The following is a 21,769-nucleotide window of genomic DNA, read 5'->3' on the forward strand; positions in this document are numbered from 1 at the left end:
ACAAGTGTGAAAAGCGCACGGAACACATTTTTAAACCATTGATTATTCATTTTATTTTATTTGTATAACACTGGGACAGATTCCAGAGTTCAGCAGGTACAAATTAAGATGAAGGCACAAATTTGGCAAAGGGATTCATAGGCACCAGGGAAATAGTAGCTTATCTAAAAGGCATTAAGCTTGGATCACCTGCATCATGCACAAACTAGGATATGCTTTTCTAACTGTAGCCTAGCAGGATGTGTATGTCCATATGAAAGTATATAATATGTCTAGTAATCAATAATCTCACTTCGTGTTTAGCTTATGCATGTTTATATCCTACTCAGCTAACTCCCCCTTATGAGAGCTCTAGATTGTCTAAATATTAGCCCATAGTAATCAATTAAATGTTATAATAGAGATGAAGCCTTTGAAGGTGCCTTTTGGCCTAACACTTTTCTTTTCACTTATTGGAAGGTGGCAAAGGAATATCTGTAGGTGGAGTAGAATCACTCGTAAATTTCATATCACGGCAGAACAAAACCGTTTCCTTGCCCAAACCCAGCTGGTATTGCCATATGTACATCTTCTCATTGGGCTGCAGGGTCAAATTAATAGCTTCTTCGATCTCAGTGGCTTCATTCCAGTCTTCCTGCTCTGTGTTGACACTCTTCCCACCATACTCAGCAGTGAGAGAGAACTGGTACTTGGCAATTGCTGCAGTGAGTGTACCTGACTCATATGAGGCAGTCATGGAAATCTTCCAGTTGTGCTCCACACTGCTCATCTTCTGCTTGTTGTATCCCACTTTCTTAGTGATCTTCTTATTCCATACAATGGGAGTGTTGGAGTCATTGGAGATGGTCTTGATAGCTTCCCACTTACCATAAGCTGGGCCTCGGCTAATAGCCATTCCTCCAGGGAGCATGTTCACAACATCACTATGGAAGGAGTATGTAACAGCATCCACATTTTCATGGAAGTTGGTGCATCTATAGTACTGGACCCCCCATTCATCATGGGGTTTTACAAAGTAATAGTAATCCTTGATGCCCCAGTAATAGAGACCATCCTTGCAAGTTGGGTGAAGTGTGTATTCAACTGCATCTGTATCTTCATTCATATTAGTGACCCGACGGTAAACACCTCTTTTCTGGAAAATGATATAGAAGAATCCAAAGGCTGAGAGGTAATGGTCCCCTCCGCGGCAGTTGGGATGGAGGCTGTATACTACAGCACCTAAGTCTTTATTCATGTTGCTGACACGGCGATAGTTGTCTCCTTTGATGATGTAGAATAATTCATCCTCATGGGCTAAGTAGTGTTCTCCTCCTGTGCAGGAACTGTGCAGGCTAAACACTTCAAGGTCTTTCCCCTCATGGAAATTGGTGGACCTCATGTAGCAGCCCAGGTCTGAGCGGACAATGTAGTAATATTCATCTACCCCACAGAAATCAACCCCTGGGGCTTTGTTCTTAGGGACTATCTCTGGCATGGTGCTTGATTCTAGGAAAAGAAAGCAATGTATTCAGTTAGATCAGAAGATTTCACAAATTGACTATTTATTTACTCTTTGTAATTACTTTATTATTAATGTATATTATTTTTGATAATGAAAGAATTAACAGAATTTGCTGACCTCTTGGAAAACAGTCTCAGTGCTTTAACACAATATACCTGCCAGTGCCAAATATGATGCCAAAGGTAAATGATTACTAATTAATTGTGAGGTGCTTTGAAAGACAAACCAAACATCTACTGCTTGTCAAGACATATTTCTCTATCTATTTCTCTCTCCATTTGATAGGAGACTAACCCACCCCTTCCAAGGAATATAAATTGCGTTTAACAGGCTGATCACTTTTAAAAGCAGTTTGCCTTGTGATTTTAGGGAATGGCTGTTTGGGAAACGAAAGATCCAGATTTTGCAGAAAATCAATGCTTGTTTGAAGGCTCACTGTGGCTAAAACACCTATATCAACCACTGCTGTGCTTGCTCACAAAGAGAAGCTCTTTGCACCTCTCCCTTGTTCAGAACATATAAGAGAGTGGGCCTTCAGTACTCAAGCCCCATTAAATGGAGAGGCTGAGCCCGTTGATTTTGAGGGGATATTTACCGAGACCTTTTGTGGGCACCATACGAGGGCACCCAGGCACTCATGAGTGCCATGCTGGTAACTGCTGTTCTAATTAATTCCTATCTCAGCTGTGATGGGAAGAGACTGCCTAACAGCTCAGAATACCTTTAAAGAGGAGCAAAATCTCATTGTGTGCATAAACTGACACCATCCTTTCACCCATACAGCACTGGAAGGGGCTTATAAACTTACTTGCCTACCCTCAACCTCAGTACAGGAACTGCAGCAATAGTATTATAGTACCAGACTGTTGTGGTTCAGAGCTAAGAGAGGATGGAAGTACACATCTATGGGGGCTGTGGGGGAAGAGAAGAGATTTCCCAATTCTTTATTGATTCAGGAATCTCTTCCTCACCCTACACAAGAAGGGTTGGTAGTCTGATCAGCCACTAAACCCCACCATATGGGTGTTTTTGATTCAGGAATATAAAAATTGGGGCATAACAGAAGTCTATAAGATTATGCATGACACTAAAGAAGTGGCTATTCCTCTCTCCCTCGTCTGCTGCCATAACTCTAGAGCTCAAGAGGTCCTATTAAAATAACCTGACAGCAGAGTCAGTGAATTTTGATTTTAATTAATTTATATAACGTTTGTATAATGTTGCACTATTTTAGTGTTGTTAGCCGCCCTGATCTCGGCCATAACTCTAGAGCTCAAGAGGTCCTATTAAAATAACCTGAGAGCAGAGTCAGTGATAGGCAAAAGAACATACATTTCCACACAATGCAAAACTCCCTTATGAAATGAATTTTCACAAAGCATTGAGATAGCTATTGTCTCCTGGTGACTCATGAAGCCCTACTCATTGCTATTCAGAAACACTCAGTGGCGAACACTCCTGTCACACTTCCTCAGAGATGGCACCCGGGGGGGGCGCCCCCCTTCCTCCGCCACTGGGGAAGGCTCCATGTCACTTCAATATCACACAGGGAATATTATTGGCACTCAATAATTATAAAAAAGTAGTTAAACTACATGTCCACAAAGAAGCACCCCCTGGAACCCCCTGAGATTTTGCTTCAGCTGTGCAGAGAGAGATTCTGCTTGAATATGCATTAATGTCATTTTTAGATTCAAGGTTTTTTGCTAGAATACATGGTCTGTTTTAGTAGACTGGTTGTTGGATTATTAAAAGGAACTTCATTTAACTTGTACTGTTATTGCTGAAATAAAAACCTTAGAGTGTATGATTATATCCTTTATAATTATAAAGAGGTAGTTAGAGTGCAGGTCCACAAAAAAGTACTCTCTCCCTTATGCCCCAAATTCTAAAGTAGTTTCTCTCCGCTCCTGCCCAGTAACCCTCCAAGACTTACCGGTATTCGTGGTATTCACACAGAAAGTTTTGTAGTAGGTGGCAACTGCTTCTCTTGGTGGAGAATGAGGGACATGTATGAACAGTTGCTGTTTATATAGGATAGAAGAAGCTATGGGTTAATGAGAAACTACACACCGCTCCACCTACATTGGAACTAAAAGACACATTTATTGATTCTTTTCAGATGATAAATGAAGATAACAGTCACAAGAAAACCCTCCCACTCCCCTTCTCAGAGTGCAGAGTCTTCCAGGAACAAAAATATAGCATTAGCGGAATTTAGAATATATACCATTTTCTAGTGTTGTGGTCAAACAAATGAATCGTTCCATGATATTCCATGTGATGCTGGTGGACAGAAAGCATGTTCAGTGGATTGTGCATATTCAATAAAATCAAACCATTTCGTAAGAAAAGAAGATTCCTCCCCCCCCCCCCGGTACAATATTCTTGTTGTACTGCAGTTAGTTTTTCCATAAGGGTTGAATCCCAGGTCTGTAAAATCCATGCATAAAAGAGATCTGAATTAAGTTCTCTGCTCCCATACCTTTGGCTAATGAAACAATCTGTAGCCTTTTAAAATGGGGTGGGTATTGTTTTGTTTGTTGGTATGTCATGTTTGTTTTTTGTTTTTTATAAAGTGAACTGTCCTGTGATCTTAGGATGAAGGGTGATACAGAATTTTAATAAGTAATAATAATAATTGACCACATTATTACACATGTATGCTGTGGCCATATTTGGAATACAGTGGTACCTCGGGCTACAGACGCTTCAGGTTACAGATGCTTTAGGTTACAGACTCCGCTAACCCAGAAATAGTACCTTGGGTTAACAGAAATCGCGCAGTAGTGGCGTGGCGGCAGAGGGAAGCCCCATTAGCGGGAAGTGGTGCTTCAGGTTAAGAACAGTTTCAGGTTAAGAACAGACCTACAGAACAAATTAAGTTCTTAACCCGACGTACCATTGTACTTAGTTCTCAACCCCTCATCTCACATAAAGGATATTGGGGGACATAATGAAGTAATCTTGCCATTAATTGTATTAAGTTTGAATGGATGCATGTACCAGTGCTGTAGAACTTTCAGCGAATTTTATTAGGCTCAAACTGATGTTGAACAAAAAGGAGGACTTTTTGCAAGGGACAACTGAAATGCTATTTGAATCTGATGATTTGGAAGAGACCTAGGAGGCCATGGAGAAATGGATATGAAATAATCTAATATGGGTATGGATAAACTACTGTGAGTGTTGCCCTGGGCAAGATAAAGCAACTAACAAATTGACTTATTTTGCATCTTCTGTTGCTTGTCCCTGAGAGATTTACTGGATGAACCATTTAATTGTTTTACGGTGGTCATCATGTAAACCTGATAGCCTTATATTGCCACCTTATTGTTTGAGGGCTTCCAGGCAGCATCTAGGTGACCATTGTGGACACAACTATAAATTGACCTTTGGTCTGGATCCAGCAAGGCTCTTTTGATGTCAACACCCAGAAGGTCAAATTAGAAAATGCTTGCTTAAAGTTGGTTTGTCATAAAATCAGTAAGGAGTTGCTGTAAGAACAATACAAACATTTGGGGTTTGCGAAAGTATTGCTATTTAGATATTGACCAACATGATTTACCTAATCTAATCTCGAGAGGGATTACCATGGCCAGACCAGTGTGTTTGCTTCAGTGTGCATGAGTAATTAAGAATGTAATTTTAAAATTCAAACTTATTAAAAAGAACCATAGAATCATAGAATCGTAGAGTTGGAACTTTATTTATCTTGTATTGTTATTGTTGAAATAAAAACCTTAGACTAAGGCATAGATCCTTGGGTCTCTCTGTCTCTCTCTCTCTCCACAATCCCTTCTCACAAATGATGAATGGTGGGCTGATCTGCCACTAAACGACACAGTTATTTGATAATTTTGTAACAAAGGTCTAACATGTTTGTGACTTTTGAATTCAGTAATAAAAAATGGACATTTTGGAAGTTTACAAGATTATGAATGGCACTGAAGAAGTGGATCTCTCTGTCTCTCTCTCATTCTCTGTCTTGCTCTGCGCAGGACACAAAGCTGAGTTGGGGGCAGTGGCGTAGCGTGGGGGGTCAGGGGGGGCCGGCCGTACCGGGCTGTTACGGAAAAATCCCGGGTGCGGAGTTGCCCTGCCACCTGGCTCTTCGGACTAAGTCCGCGGGTCCTAGCGGAAAAATAAGTTCAGCCGGACACAGGAGCAAGATACGGAGATCCGAAATTTATTGCACAACAGGTTCAAGATGGGATTGAACCCCGAGAATGGGGTGACACAAACTTTTAAAAGTTCCCTCCACGCCGCATGATACATTGCAAGAAACGTCATGAATACATTATGGGGGGGTTGGGTTTCCTTGGATTACATCATGAATATGTTACAGAAAGGTGGGACTTCGTGGATTAGCATTTCAGAGAAGGGAGGGGGAGTATGCAGAGTGAGAGATATGCAAAGGTAAATACTTTCTGAGTACCGGTGATGATGAAACAATAGTCCAGATATGCATCGTCTGTCACCTGGCATTGCCCGGAGGAAGGGCTCGGCAGAACGATCTGACAGGATTAGGGTCTTCCTGAGTACGTGACCTGCCGCTTTGGGGATTATGGAGGCAGGGGTAGCATCATGGAGTCCGGGGAAGGCTGAGTCGAACAATGCCAAGATGAGGGAAATCGGAGTTACGGTTGATTTTATATTAATTTCCGAAGGTTTCAGCCCTTTGCCGGTCAAATGTGTATCAATAGATACATTGTAGTAAGAATAGATACATTGTAGCAAGATTTTGTCAGTTTTACGAGGTCACTGGTTTCAGTTCCATTGTTCTCGCCATGGGGGGCCCTCATCGGCTTGTCAGGGGGTTAAATGAGGTGTGCAAGAGCTAGCTGAGCTAGTTCTGCAAAGGGAATGCATTGTCCTGATTGGCTAAAGCGCGGCCATAGGAATAAGCAGGGATACAGCAACACACGGTCTACTCTTTATAGGTATGGAGCATGGATAGGCATAGCAGAGAAATACGGAAATATATCTGAGCTTATTTCGCTCGTGGAAAGGAAGGGAAAGGAGCATTTCATTGGGGTCTGGGGAAAGTGTGGTGCTTGTGAGACATTGTGGGGCAGGTTCTATTGAGGTCATCGCCTTGGACCCAGTGGCAGTAGAGGATAGTATGCCCCCCCTTCCTCCTCCTCCGTATCAGGGTGCAACATCTGGGGGGGCGCTCGCACTCGCAGCTCTCTGCCCCTACCTGGCTCACTCACTCTCTCTCACTGCAGTGCTGGCTGTGCGAATCCGATCCGAGCCGCTGGGTCGCCGCCCACTGTGGAGGGGGTGGGTGCCAGGCGTGCGGTGCGGAGAGAGAGCGAGGGACTATCTGGGGGAGGGACAGTGCAGCGGCCGCCCAGCGCAGCGCTGAGCGCGGGAGAGAACCACACCAGACCAGACCAGGCAGCAGCAAGAAGAAGCTGGCAGCGGTGGCAGGTTAGGGGTTAGGGGGCGCAAATTACTTGCCTTGCCTCGGGTTAGGGGGCGCAAATTACTTGCCTTGCCCTGGGTGCTGACAACCCACACTACGCCGCTGGTTGGGGGCTTCCCAGTAAACTCAATGGGGGAGCAAGATCTCTTGGAGTGTTAATGTTTTGTGTTCCCCCATCCTATGCTAAGGTTGTATATACAGTACAGCACAGTGTTCAGTACCCCTCAGTCCAAGGAAACTGAATCCTGGGTAAGCACAGGAATCACAGGAGTCTCTCCCCACTTTGGGATTGGGATGTGCAGAACATAGTTTTGATCTAAGCTTTCATTGTCCAGGAAGATCCCCAACTCTGTTTTCTCCCCACAACACCTCTGTAAGTTAGGTTTGTCTGAGGAGCAAAGGAAAACCTGCTTCCTAAGGCTAATAAGTGGGAGTGTCTGTATGTTGATTTTCATTTACTTCATTATTATATAAGTACACATCTTGATGCGCTTTCTAATTTTGCATCACATGTTTTTTGCCCCCAGGAGGTAGTAATTGAAAAATCCCATAAATCTCAACCAGATGCAATAAAGCCAAATGTAAAAATTTAAAGCGTTCGTCTACCCACAATGCAATAAGGAAATCTATCCTTCCCCAACTGAAAGTGTTCACAAAGACAGAACAGCGCCGGTCCACTCATGAGGCAAGGTGAGGTGACTGCCTCAGGCGGCAGGATGCACTGAGGCAGCAGCTGTCAACATTTCTTCCCTCCTTGTACCCTTGTCCCTGATGCAGGTCTTCCTCCACCCATTCTTCCCTGATGGAAATGGGGGAGCTATTTTGGGGGACACTTCACATGCCAAAATGTCTCAGGCCCTGAAACATGATGACCACCACAAACATCACAAACACATGTCATCACTGTTAAAAGACCTCCACTGACTTTGCATCAGTTACAGGCTTGGTTCAAAGTTCTGGTACTTGTGTGCAAATCCCTGAATACCGTACTTTACATCCAGGATACCTCAGAGATAGCCTAAGGTATCCCTGAGATCACTAGGGGAGCATGATTAGTGCTTCTCTATGGACCACAAGCATGTCTTGTGTCAACAAGGAGCTGTGCCTTCAGTGGAACGTCCTGCCACAAGAAGCTAGGCAGACACTCTCTCTACTGAGTTCAAGAGGTCTGTTCAAAACTGTTCTTTTTCAGGAGGCCTTTGGATCCTGAATGCATCTCAGACGGTTAAAATGGTCAATGCCAGTGGTTATTATTCTTTTCAGAGGGAGAGAGTTTTTAAATTCTTTAGACTTTAAATTTTGGAAGTTTAAGTGATGTTTTAAGTTGTGTATATTGTACATTTAATTGTTACAGGCAACTTGAGACCTATGATGTGGAAAGTGGAATATAATTTTTTAAAATAAAAGCAATAGATAGAAATTGCATCGATTCAAAGAATCAGAAGCCAGGAGAAAAATGTATGTGCCTGGCATTCAAAAGCTAATAACATCAGTGGTGGGCAAGCCTAATGAGGAAGAGCAAGACACAACCAGGGGCTACTACTAGAAAGGGCTCTTCTCTTGTTGCCACTCTCGGCACAGAGAAGGGCTTCAAGGTGTGGGGGACCCCAAGGGCCCCCAAAATATGCTTTATATTTAACCAATAACCTCCTCTCCCACACCACCTTTAAAAGGGTATCGGATGTCAACCAGCCCAAGGCCTGGTTTAAGAGGAACACTATTGTCTGACTCCTAAGGCTGTATAATGAAGGCACCAGCTGAACATCCCTGGGGACAGCATTCCACAAATGGGGAGCCACTACAGAAAAGGCCCATTCCCATCTGCCACCCTCCAGATCATTCGTGGACACGTTGAGCCTTTTTTTTTTTAAGAGCTGGAATGAATTGTTGAGCTTCAATTTGTTGGCTCTCATTTAGTTCATTAGTTAGGAAAGGCAAGGCTCAGCACATCCATTGCCTCACCTGCAGATATAGAACTGTGATAAATGTTGACGTATTTCGCATCTTCTGTTGCTTGACCCTGGCTTAAATTGGTCATCCAGTTAACCTTGTAGCCTTATCATATCAGTTATTGCCACTATTTTGTTTTGGGGGCTTCCAGGCAGCATCTAGCTGACCATTGTGGACACAACTATAAATTGGCCTTTGTCTGTCTGGATCCAGCAGGGCTCTTTTTATGTCAACACCCAGAAGGTCAAATTCGAAAATGCTTGCTTAAAGTTGGTTTGTCATAAAATCATTAAGGAGTTGCTGTAGGAACAATGCAAACATTTGGGGTTTGTGAAAGTATTGCTATTTAGTATTGCTATTTATTGACCATCATGACTTATCTAATCTAATCTCAAGAGATTGTTGAATTGTGTGGTCTGAAAAGCTTCCACATGTGGTAACTAGTCCTTGAATGCATCAGAATGCTTTATTTTGAAATGTGCACAAACACTAGAACTGGAACAACATTTTTGTCTTAGATACTAAAAAGAAGCAATGAAGCAACACCACATATAAGACTGACACACAGAACTCATAGTTTGTGTTAGTCCATGCCTAGGCCCTTGCTTCATAAGAAAACAATAATTAAATGAATTCATTTGAAACAACATTTATAAGTAAGTCAATTTTCCAGAGCACTATGGAGTTGCTGTAAGAACAATACAAACATTTGGGGTATTGCTATTTAGATATTTGAGAACATGACTTATCTAATCTAATCTTGAGACATTATTGAATTGTGTGGTTTGAAAAGTTTCTAGATGTGGCAACCAGTCATTGACTGCATCAGGATGCTATATTTTGAAATGTGCATAAACACCAGAACAACATTTTGTCTTAGATCTCTGCCCCTTCTTTCCTTATCCTAAAAAAACCACCCCAACCCAGACTGAAAATCTGAATAAATTAATTTCAAATACTATCTAGCAGGCTCTTATATTATGATCTATGCTGTGCTAAGCTGTTTAGAATAAAGGCATGGTGGAAATTTAACAATAAATACAAATAAAACTTTCTATTATGCACTAAGAATGTCATGAAAAGTGCTGTTAATATTTTTTTTTTTTTGTCTTTCTGGAAAAGTACTGCAGGCACCCACATAGCTATGATTGCAGCTGTGTACAAAAAAAAAAAAGCAGATTCCAGCTACTAGTTTAATGGTTAACCCTTGGAGTGCTGATGGAAAGTAATCATTCTTTACAATCTGTATCCTTCTTCTTGGTTTGAATGATGCAGCAAAGCCAAAGAAAGGCCTTATTAGCGCCACCTACTTGCAACGACTCGTTCACAGTCTTTCACTCAAATTGTATTATTGCGTTAGTGTTACAAAAGCGCCTAGTCTCTCGAGAGATGATTGGCTTGTCTTCTCAGCCAATGCCAAGGCGGTCTGCCAGTATTTCCTGGCCCGCCTACCTCGTTCCTCTGCCTTTCGGTTCTTTGGCCCTGGGTAAGCATTTGTCGTTTGTGCTATCGAATCCATTCTTAATCTTAGGTTAGTTCTTGCCATCCGTTCTTGTAATGCCTTTGGAAAGAGTCACGGTACAGGTGGGGGTTGGGCTGCTAGATTTTTGTTTTCAGATCGTCTGTACCCCACTCTAGCATTAGTGCTCGTGAGTATGCTCTTCACTGATTTCAGTGGGGCTTGCTTCCAAAGCAGCATGGTACTGTCCGATTACTGCACCATTGAAAGCGCTGTCGGTGCCTAGTGTTTCCCCGTGAAAAAGATCCTAGTGGAAATCAAGGCTCGCTCTTCTGTTCCCTTCCGCAGAGAGCACGTGTTCGTTTTCATAATTGCGTCGGTGTGATATGAAATGAAATGCGGGCTACATGTTGAAGACGAAGCTTTTAGGGTTTGGTCCGGGGGTGGAAACTGGGCACGCTCGCTCCGAAGTAGTTTTCTTCTGGCCCATTGAGCTGGTAATGAGGAGGGGGGAAAACTTCACGGTGGGTCTTTTCAGGGGGGCAAGATATCTAGCAAAGTTTACTACACTAGGAAGCTTAATGCCATGTTTGGGTCCTATTGATGGGTGGTGTGAAAATGGTTTTAGTACAAAAGTAGGATAAAAATAAGTGTGGGTTTGCTTAGGCCTGTTGTGTAGATGCTGCATTATAAACAATTCCCCAGAAATAGCAAAAAGAAGCCCAAAGGTTCTTAAGGCCTGGTAGGAGAAAAGGCAATTAAATCTCTGGCCTTAGAAGGCAGTATTTCTTAAGCCTTTCTGTAGTCTTGTGTTCTTCCTCCACTTTACATTCCTGACTTAATTGGAGCCAAACCTCTCCAAATGAGAGTTGAGGCTTGCTTGTGTGCTCCCTTAATGCTCTCCCCGTCTCTCTTGCTTTCTACAGCCTGCGGAAAAATGGACGGCTCCTACCTGAAGCATCTGCATCATCAAAGCAGTGCTTCTGGAATGCACTCACTTGTCCGTGCATTTGGGTAAGCCTTTGTGAAGAGGAGTTCTTGTGCCTCTGGTTTTGCACTCTGAAAGTATTGTGTTTAATGCATTTGTATATCACTGCATTTTCCAAGGAGCTTATATGCTGTTCTCCCTGCCCCACTTTATCCTCGCAGCATCCCTATGAGGTTAGACTGAGAGAGAGTAACCTTCATGGCAGAGTGGAGATTTGAAGCCTTGCAACTCCATGGTTTGGTAGGATGTATGTAGTCCTAGGGATCTTTTATGCAAGTGTATTTTGTAAATATTATTTATTAAATTTGCATATCACCCTTCATTCTTAGATCTCAGGGCGGTTCGCAACATAAAAATACAAGCTAAAAACACAAAATGCATACATAATAAGAACAAAGAAAAATCAGCAACTATCTTCAGAGGCAGCCCTGCATATAAATAAGAATGGCAAATTGAACTTGCTTGTAGTACACATTTGTTTCCAGCATTTGCTGTGTACAAATGCCTGCGCATATAACAACAATGTGGTGAAAGGCTGAGAGGCACATAAAGATGATGTGGATTACTTTCATTAGACTTGGCCTGATTGTTAATAGCACATGTTTCTGCTGGAGAAGGGTATTTATTAATTTGCCCATGCTCTGCCTAACAGCTTCCAGTTTTCTGCTTCTCAGTATAGTCATTGAATTATGTGCACATATTGCTAAGAAAAGGGCAATATAATGATACATTGTCCATAACTGCAATTTTTAGGCTGACAAAAGTTATGTTCAGTTCATAATGGTTTTCTTTCATAGAGCATGGGTTTCAAGAAGCATCAAATATTTCTTCTGAAGAGTTCTTTGAAGGGAACAATTGCAGTCAGAGATGGGCTGAACAAATTCAGGAAATTCCTGGGATTTCTGGAAGTCATGGAGTTTGGTCCATTTGGTGATAATAAGAAAAAGGTATGATCTTGGTTTCTCTTGAAGCAAGAATTTGAGGTATCTTGGTTGCTAAGTAGGAGATGGCAAGAGACTTGGGGAGCCTGTTATGATGAACTGCATGTTCTGTCCGTGTTTCACCTGATTAACCCTGATTATGCACATGCTCTGAGCGGATCTCTCCTTGGCACAAGTGATATTTCTATTAAAATGCTGATGAGTGTATGTCTGCTTAAGGATATTGTTGCCAGACACATGCAAACAGTAATAACAACTAGTGGTTGTATTTCAGAGAGCATGTGTTTGGAGGAAAATGAACACCAAATACGTCTCCTGAAGAGTTGCATAGCGTGAACAGCTGTAATACAAAATGGACTGAACAAACACTGAAAATACTAGGATTTCTGGAAGTCGGAATTGATATTGAGAAAAAGGTATGACCTTGGTTTCTCTTGAAGTAAGAAATTGAGGTATCTTGGTTGCTAAGAAGGAGATGGCAAGAGACTTGGGGAGTCTGTTATGATGAACCGCATGTTCTGTCCGTGTTTCACCTGATTAACCCTGATTATGCACATGCTCTGAGCAGATCTCTCCTTGGCACAAGCGATATTTCCATAAAAATGTTGATGAGTGTATGTTTTCTTTTTGTTAAGGCTTGATGTTGTTTAGATAACAGAAACAGCATAGTAACCTATTGCAACAATACTTGAATGACTTGTTTATCTTATAAAATATATGCCATTCTTGTTTTTATAGGGTCAACTAAATATATTTATCTAGGCATATTTGTGATGAACTCAAGAGTTACTTCCCCCAAAGTGTTAGGTATACTTCTCTAAAAATGGTTAAGATGGTCATTTATTTGGACCAGTTAGATTAAATCTGATTGCAAGCTTTTAGTTGCTGATTTCTTCCTCAAACTGGAAGTTGTACCAGGTCATGGCCCTTAGCTCTTCTCACTTCCCCAAAACTTCCTAAATTTCTGCTGAACAGAAGCAAGAAGACCAAGGGGGTGTAAGGAAAAAAGCATTTACGTTTTGGCTGGTGTTTGGTTCATAGTGACTTATTTTCCTGCAGGGAGGAGGGGATCCTCATATGGGTTGTCCCTCCCACTCCACCAGACAGGAATGTGCAAAACTGAGTTCTTCCTATCTTGTGATGGGAGGGCGAACCCTCCAGTTTCCTGTGTAGGTCAGGTGACAGTGGTCTTCTCTCACCCTCTTATGAAGAGAGGTTGGGGGGTTAGTCAATAGAAATTAGACAGTGGAATAAAATTTAAATTGCTTTGTATAGAGACATGACCCATTCCGTGGTAACCAAATGTTCTACAGTAGAGAGGGGAGCAAGAACCAGTCAGATCTAAAGAAGGATGCTTGCTAACTAAATAGCTGCCACTCTTTTCTTTTATAGGGCAGATGATTCTAAAGAGATGAAACAGCAACGGTGCACATTCCCCATCCTGAGCCTCTACAAAATGTAAGGACTGAAGCTTTTTCTCTCGCCACTTAGCAGAAGACATTTGCATCCAAACCACTGATTACTGTCTTGTAAGAAGTTGCTGTTTATATAGTAGAATTTATCTTTCATAGTATGAAATCTAATGGGCAGGATCCAAACAAACTAGATAGTGTCAGTGCCTCTAAAGCACCTTTGGCCCTCCAGATGTTTTCAGACTCCAGCCTGCATGACCAGCTGCTAGGGACTATGGGAGTTACAGTCCAACATCCTCAGGAGGGCAACAGATTCTTTAAAAGGAGTGGATCATCAAAATAATAGTGGAAATTTGAAGTATAAATAGGGGTGGGTGGAGCAGGGGTTGGTAAGTGTGCTCAAAAGTGTAAATGCATGATGACTGTTCCTCTTGCTGTCGCAAGCCGTAGACGGTGAGATTTTATGTCATCAAATATTAAAGCTGGCCTTTCTTCACTCAATGTGCCTTTGGATGGGTTGGCTGTCTGTTGGCACTATTGAATTTTGCGGGGCCAAACATTCTGAAAAATGCAAACGTGAAGCTTTAAATCATGAGCCAGCAAGCCAAAAGGAGTGTTTTTTTAATGGAATAACTGAGCTGTGATTGCCTAGCTTTTTAACAGGAAACTTGAATTTACATTTCTAATTGTTTAAATCATTTCCCACAGGTTTGTTGGACACAGGCATGAAAGTGAGAACAGTATTTCTCTGTTTCACCATGGAAAAAAGTGGTACAGAAGATGGATGAATTTGCTGTAACATGTGAAAACAAGATAGTGGCTCCTTACTCTCTTGAGTGTTATATGTGTGACCACCAACAATAAAAAAATTGTCCTAATAATTAGGTTGTAGCTCATTATCGTCCACATTTACTAAGTGGAGTATATGTTGAACACCTTTTGAAATTGTGTACAATTCATAATTAAGAAATGGTCGAGTTTCAGATTTTCACAAATTCTTTGCTAGAGTATAATTACATCAATATGGTTATGGAAAACAGTGCCACATATCTGAAGATGGGTGAACAAGTGTACATGGAAAATAGCTCCCTCTAGCACATGTTGTATCTTACTCTGAGAAAAAGCTGTTTTTCAAAACCAACATTTGGAGATAAAAACGCCATCTTGATGCCATAAACCTGCTTTGTACACCCTCACCCAAAATACATAGTTGTGAACAGGGTGCTTTCTTTTTTACAAATTCACAAGTCATTGCAACTTTGAAAACAAAAGGACTGTTCCAGTGTTAGTTGTACTCAACCAGATCCATTGAAATTATTAGACCTTAATCAGTTACGTTCCTTAATCTCAGTGGGTTTTCTCTTGAATATAACTTAGTGTAGCCAATGACAAAGTTTTCATCTAAGTTGACACTTTAATTTTAGAGCCTTGTCAAAGCATATGACATCTTTTATAGTTGTGACATCCTTTCAATATTCAAATTAACAAAGTCTATTAGAGATACAACATATCAAGTGGCTAGTTAAAATAGTCTACCCTTTAGTTGAGACACAAATCTTAAAAGCCATGAGAGGGGAGAGGACGGCTATACAGGTTTGTAGCAGGATAGGATAGGATTCTTCTAAATGGAGTCAGGTTAAATTTTAAGTGTGCTGCTGGAATAATGTTCCTGAGAGAACCAAGGAAACAAGTTGGAATTGCAGCACACAGCGTATTTACCTAGTGTTAATGGGTTGGTGAAAATACGAACATGACTTGTGCTCTGTGAGCTGAAATGCAGTGTAATTTTTCAGTTTTATTTGGATGGGAGCAATGTCGCCTGCATATCTAAAATAAGCCTTTTAAAAACTGAAAGGGTCCATGATTTGTTAAAAGTCCAAACCACAAATATTCCACCGTGAAGAATTGTCAATTTTTATAAGTTTTCAGCCATTTGGCACTGCAATTAGGAGGCTTCACGCATCCTGAAACAGACACAAGAATCCAGTCTTCTGAATATTACCAGCCTTGGGCTAAAGCTATAGCAAAAGGGTACATAGCTTTGCCTGGAATAAAAGCATCAAAATTAGGCTGTGTATATACACGATACCTTTACAGCCCATAACACTTTTTTGTGACTTGCAAATGGTGATTTTCAGTACAGTACTAGAACTGGGAGGTGCAAAGAGATGTTGTGAATACAGAGTTCACTTTGAAAAGGGCTGATGTGGGGACAGGAAACTTCAAACTTATTTGTTGGATGTAGCTTCTATTGTGTTAGTTACATAAAAATACATGCTAGGCTCTGGAACAATTCTGATGGACTTTGAAAACTTGCACTGGTGATTTGTTTTTGTCTGACCAATAAAGTTATTTTACTGTCCTTTCCAGACAATGGTTCTTGCGCTTGAAGTTGCCTTAAATGGATTAAGTACTGCATGGGTGCGAGAGAGGCAGTGACTTAAAACACTCTTCACTGCCTAGTTATTCTTAGTACTGTATATAAAGCAGAAATGGAGCAACCACACTAAGCTGGGATTCATAGGGGTGGGGAGCGTGCGTGAGGGCTGTGTGTGTGCGCGCGCGCGATCCAACCATTTTTTGGTTGTTTGCAGAACCCCGGCTTGCAACTTTTATAATTCACTGACTGGCACGTGAGGGGCATTGTCATTTTTGTGACGGGGACCCGTGGAGAAGTCCAGCTTAAAAACCACAAACACGACAGTTCCGTGCTTAACTCGCTTTTCTTTCCGCCAGCGATATGCCCCTGGCGACTCGCGTTCCTAGCCACTTCCCCCCCCTCCCTCTCCCGCCCCTCGCCTTCTTTAGCGCCTCAGGGGAAGCGTTGGCAAAAAGAGCTGGAATCAAAAGTAGGCTTGAAGAGCAGCGCGAGCTCCGGCCGTTGGAGACGCGGGGGGGGGGGGACCAATCAAGAGGCGGCGCGTGAGCATCTTCTTTTCCAACCTCGGCGTTCTACATATTTTCCCGCCTTTTCTTCGCTGCCTATTCCCCCCCTCCCCCACCGCCCATCTTTCTAGCTCCCATTTGTAAATAACTGCCTCACAAGCCTGCGCACTCACGTCAGTATAAAATACCTCGTTCGAAAGAGTTCAGTATATTACGTCACAAAAGCAGCAACTTCCGGGCTTACTTTATTTTAAAACAACAGGGTTTTGTTTGTTTTTACACCCCGCCAAAAATAGCTACTCGCTGAACTTTCATTGTTTACTCAAGAGTGCCACTTTTTGTTCACACCGTGTCAGCTGTGTGGGAGGCTGAAGTACATCTGGTTAATCTTATCTAGTCGATGGGCTTCCCAAAGGCATTTTCTGGTCGGCTGCTGTGAGAAAAAGGATGCTGGACTAGACGGGGCTGCTTGGTCTGATCCAGCAGGATTTTATGCTCCTTGAAGGGAAATTTAAAGTCTGTTAAATTTCTGGGACTTGCCTCCCACTATAAGGAAAAAGAAGCATGGGTAGTGTTTTAGTATTGAACTGATGTGTTGCGAATAAAAAGTGGGCTTAATGTGTGTGTGTTTTTAAAGTATATAAATATTATTTAAAAAATCCTCTGTGGATGGGCATGGGGTGTGGAGGGTGAAGAGCATCCTTTCCTTCAAAGAATTCTGGGCACTGTTATTCGTTGGAAAGTGCAACTGTAGGGAAAAGCGCAGTGCCTAGAATTCTTCCAGGAGAAGAACAACAGAATTGCAGAGTTGGAAGGGACAGTGTGTTTCGAATATGCTTTAAAAGGTGAACTGGATGATTGGTCTCTTGGCTGTTTTGCACTCCTTGGGCTGTATCTACTCAGAGTAGGCCCACTGAAATTAATGGAACTTAGTATGGGTTGTATCCAGTGCTTTCCCCCCTAGAAAACTGGTGCCTGTACTCGCCATGAAGTTGTTACATTAAGTGTCACACTTTTTAACCAAAGAGGCTAAAAGGAATTGCCAGTACTGCGTACCTTTGAGTAACCCAATGAAACGAAAGCACTGGTTGTATTCAACATTGTTGTTCTACTTGTGCAACAAAGCTTCCATCTCCTCAGCAGCCCGCTGTGCACCCTTAAAGCCCGTTTCGGAGGATCTCTGGAGATTTTGGGGGTGCATGAGAGGAAGGGGAAGTCCTATTGCATGAATGGAACTCGACAGATACAACCCTTGATCCATTAGTTTCACTGAGATTATTCCAAGTCTGAATAACAGATACAACTCCTTTTGTGATTCCACCCCCCCCCCAAAAAAAATTTGACAATATATTCCCCCTTTAGAACTCACTGACAGTAAAGAAAGTACTACGGATTGTTTTTTCGTACAGTATGTCAAAGTTGCAACATACTTTACAATGCTTTCATTGTTGTAACAATCCTGTGAAACAGGACAAAATAAATGCCATGTTACAGATGGGGATCTTACTGAGGCAGAGAAAATGACTTGCCTAGCATCCTCCCTAAAGTCCATGACAGAACTAGTACTATAAAAATGATCTCCTACAACCAAGTCTGGAAGACATGCTTCAGTACCCAGCACATAATTTATGGAATTTGCTGTCACATGATTTTTATTTATTTACATTGATTTAGATGTGGCAATGGTCACTTGTTTAGATGAGCTTAGACACTGGACAAATTTATTGACTGTCAAAGGCCATGATAGCTGTGGGCAATATGCCACTGAATTCAGGTGGCTGGGGGTGAGCTACTGCATGGATTCAAAATACAATAGTAAAGCCTGAGTCAATAAAAAAATGTCTTAATGTGGTGCTGAAAAAGGCACCAGACATCTTTTGAGGAGGCCATTCTGTAGCTGAGGTGTCACCACTGAATAGATCCTGTCCTTGGAACCCATCCAACTCACTTCAATTAGGGGATCCAGGAGCAGGGCCTGAGAAGACTATCTTAAGGTTCAGGTAGACATATACAGTATTGTAATAGGAGGAGGCAATCTTTTAGGTAATCTGAATTGCAGATCTGCTAAATGAACATATAATGATCTTAAGTCCAGTTCTCCGCCAGGCAGCCATAGCCTATAAGCAATTTGAAAATCCTAGCATTAATACTTATTTCATTTTATAGGTGTGGTATGGTGAGCGCTACCTTTCCATCACATAAAAAGTACTTGTAAAACTTTTGCACTGGCTCCATCAAACATGTCAGTCTGTGAGGATATGCTTCTTTGCAATTACCGCAAATGCCGAGTCAAACTTTCAGGCTACGCATGGGTCACAGCCTGCTCACATATTTTCTGTGACCAACATGGCAGTGGGGAATTTAGCCGCTCGCCTGCAGTCTGCCCTGCTTGTACCAGTGCTCTTTCTGGTAAACTGGATATTGTTCGAACAGAACTCAGTCCTTCTGAGGAATACAAAGCCATGGTTCTATCTGGACTGCGACCAGAGATTATTCTGGACATCAGTTCCAGGGCTCTGGCTTTCTGGACATACCAGGTAAACACTCCTTGAACAGGTTTCCACCAATGGAATTTTAAGGTTTTGAAAATTTAGCTGTACTCTATCTTTTCACTATCAAGAGGAGATGCAGATTGGGGTGGATTTGTAACAGAAAAACCAGACATAAAATAGTTAAGAAACTACCTTTGGCTAATTAAACAATTTATGGCCTTTTAAACTCTGTGTGTTGGGGGTTATTTCTTTTCTTTTCTTTTCTTTTCTTTTCTTTTCTTTTCTTTTCTTTTCTTTTCTTTTCTTTTCTTTTCTTTTCTTTTGTTGTTTTGCTTTGTTTTGTTACTATGTTATGCATGCTTGTGTTGTGTAAACCACCCTGTGATCCTTAGATGAAGGGAGGTATAGACATTAAATTTACTACTGCTACAGTCAAACCTTGGTCCCTGAACGCCTCCGTTTTGGAATGTTTTGGCTCCCGAACGCCTAAAACTCAGAAGTAACTGCTCCGGTTTTTGGAAGCTGAACGTGTTACGTGACTTCCATTTTGAGTTTTCTTATTTTATTGAGGCTTCCGCTTCAGTTTTCAGTTGTCTAACATTTCAGAAGTTGAACTGCCTTCCAAAATGGATTACGTTTGACAACTGAGATTTGACTGTACTACTACTCCAGCCTCCAATCTGCTCAACTTCTGCTAGAGATTTCAGCTGAAAGAGAAAGGAAGAAAAATAATGAGGAAGAATCAAGGGAGGGGGGAATACATCGAGCACATATTGCTCAGCCCTGACATCACAGTGGCTCTTATGCTCCTGCTTACTCTATCTTCTATCCTTGCAGGTTCATCAGGAGCGCTTATACCAAGAATATACCTACAGCAAGGCAGAGGGTCACTTGAAGCAGATGGAGAAAGTCTACACCCAGCAACTCCAGAGCAAAGATGTGGAGCTGACTTCCATGAAGAGTGAGGTCTCCTCCCTAAAGAAAGTACTGGAAGAATACAAAAAGAAATTCACTGAGCTCTCAGAGAAACTCATGGAGCGCAATCGGCAGTACCAGAAACTGCAGGGCCTCTATGACAGCCTACGCTTGCGCAACATTGCTGTGGCCAACCAGGAGGCAGGCCAAGAGCCTCCTATCCAGCCTGTATTTGGTTTCTCTTTGGGTAAGGACAGGGGCCTTTCAGTTGGGTAGTTAAACTTGTACTAGCATACTCAGTGCAATTAACTTTTTCCCCACAAAGAGCAATATGAGAGAAACATAGGCATGATGGGGAAATCCTATGTATATTAGAAAAGTATAGTTTTGCCCCCAGACACATGGAGCCGCTTAGAGTGGCTGGGGCAACCCAGTCAGATGGGCAGCATATAAATAATAAATTATGATGACAATGGTGATGATGTTACCAACTCATTTCTTCTGTCTCTCCTAGCAAAGCAAATGGAACTTTGCCCAATTTTTGTGGTTAATTCTCTTGAGTGCCACACCTCACTGAATATGCCCTAATCATTTCCTTATCTACACTATACATTTAAAGCAGGATCTTGCCACTTTAAACTGCCATAGCCTCCTGCCTCAATTTCTGGGAATGGTAGTTTGTAAGGAGTCAAAAGGAGATTCCTAAATTTCCCTCACAGAGCTACAATTCCCAGAGAGGCTTAACAATCAATCCATCAGTCTACTCTACTCTACTCTAGTAAAACTGTAGGCATATATTGAGTATTCTCTGTGTTAACATACTACTGTGGCTAATATTGGCTTACTTGTAGATTAAATCCCCCTAATACAATATCTCTTGTTCACATGTTCTAGGTAATGCTGCCAGGTTCTCTGAGAATGCAACACCTATCCAGGACTGGCGTGGTGATGGGGACTTCCATTTCAAACCCTTCTTTGCTGCCTCTCCACCACTGGGCCAGTCTGGCAACAGCTTCTTTACCTCTCCTGGCAATGGTTTGGAACAGCAAGCAGGAGGCAACAAGGCATATAAAATTAAGAGAATATAAATTGTAACTTATGTTGACAAGTTTAGGCCTTTTTGAATATCCAGGTTAGGCATGAAATGCTTGTTGGACTGAAATGCTCGTTGCAGGCTTGAGGCTTTTAAAAGAACCCACAGGCCAGATCTCAGTGAAGTCTAATGTGCGTTAAATTTCCTGAAATCTCAGAAGTAGCAAATTTTAAAGGAAGAGAGCCTGCAGTGAGGACTAAAGGAGTAAATGCTCCAGTTAAAACCAATTCCTTTCTAAGCTTCTTTCTTTCTCTCAGCAGAGTGTTCCAGTTGTTGCTAATGGTTACTATAGCCACCCGCACCTCTAGATATTGTTGCATATATGCTGTCATTGTTCCATTACTCAGCAAGATTAATTCCTGCCCTGCAACATACGATTATGACTCTGGCTCTCACACAAATTATGATTCCTTAAAGTGAAATGTGAAAGCTTGCTTCACCATGTCATTTTTTTCTGGCACCAAGGCTGCAATCTTACATATACTTACCTGGTAATAAGGTCTATTGAATTCTGTGGAGTCTGGGTACAGATGTACAGGATTACAGCCTAATTGTTTAATTACTATATTGTTGCAACTAATGTGTTATGTGATCTTTCCTCCCGATTATTGCTTTGAACTGCCACATTTGTGTTGTAATGTAATGGTACTTTTTTCTCCAGTTACGTGCATAAACATGTTTGCAAGCCTGTGTTGAAT

The 21,769-nt window shown here is 41.9% G+C and overlaps 3 protein-coding genes across 7 annotated transcripts; 2 read left to right on the forward strand and 1 right to left on the reverse strand.

The window, feature by feature from the left end:
• Window positions 1–27: 27 nt before the first annotated feature.
• On the reverse strand, window positions 28–16,435 carry LOC308571922 (uncharacterized protein). Its single transcript, XM_081167567.1, has 3 exons — window positions 16,403–16,435; window positions 3,441–3,528; window positions 28–1,488 (listed from the first exon to the last, which is right to left on the reverse strand). The coding sequence occupies exon 3, from the start codon at window positions 1,475–1,477 to the stop codon at window positions 446–448; it is 1,032 nt and encodes a 343-aa protein (XP_081023693.1). The 5' UTR covers window positions 1,478–1,488; window positions 3,441–3,528; window positions 16,403–16,435; the 3' UTR covers window positions 28–445.
• On the forward strand, window positions 9,607–14,566 carry LOC308571923 (uncharacterized protein). Its single transcript, XM_081167568.1, has 5 exons — window positions 9,607–10,774; window positions 11,271–11,358; window positions 12,130–12,279; window positions 13,666–13,731; window positions 14,394–14,566. Exons 1-4 carry the CDS (start codon window positions 10,752–10,754, stop codon window positions 13,672–13,674), a joined length of 270 nt encoding a protein of 89 aa, XP_081023694.1. The 5' UTR covers window positions 9,607–10,751; the 3' UTR covers window positions 13,675–13,731; window positions 14,394–14,566.
• Window positions 16,436–16,616: 181 nt separating the features above from the next.
• CCNB1IP1 (cyclin B1 interacting protein 1) lies at window positions 16,617–21,761 on the forward strand. Of its 5 annotated transcripts, none has more exons than XM_081167564.1 (4): window positions 16,617–16,744; window positions 18,738–19,108; window positions 19,901–20,225; window positions 20,873–21,761. In XM_081167564.1, the coding sequence occupies exons 2-4, from the start codon at window positions 18,812–18,814 to the stop codon at window positions 21,064–21,066; spliced, it is 816 nt and encodes a 271-aa protein (XP_081023690.1). In that variant the 5' UTR covers window positions 16,617–16,744; window positions 18,738–18,811; the 3' UTR covers window positions 21,067–21,761. The 5 variants fall into 5 exon arrangements, with proteins under 5 accessions (XP_081023690.1, XP_081023688.1, XP_081023689.1 ...); XM_081167562.1 differs by lacking the exon at window positions 16,617–16,744 and adding an exon at window positions 16,758–17,416; XM_081167563.1 differs by lacking the exon at window positions 16,617–16,744 and adding an exon at window positions 16,758–17,139.
• The last annotated feature ends 8 nt before the right edge of the window (window positions 21,762–21,769 follow it).

Source organism: Podarcis bocagei (assembly GCF_964188305.1).
Source record: "Podarcis bocagei genome assembly, chromosome: 13".
NCBI classification, from domain to species: domain Eukaryota; kingdom Metazoa; phylum Chordata; class Lepidosauria; order Squamata; family Lacertidae; genus Podarcis; species Podarcis bocagei.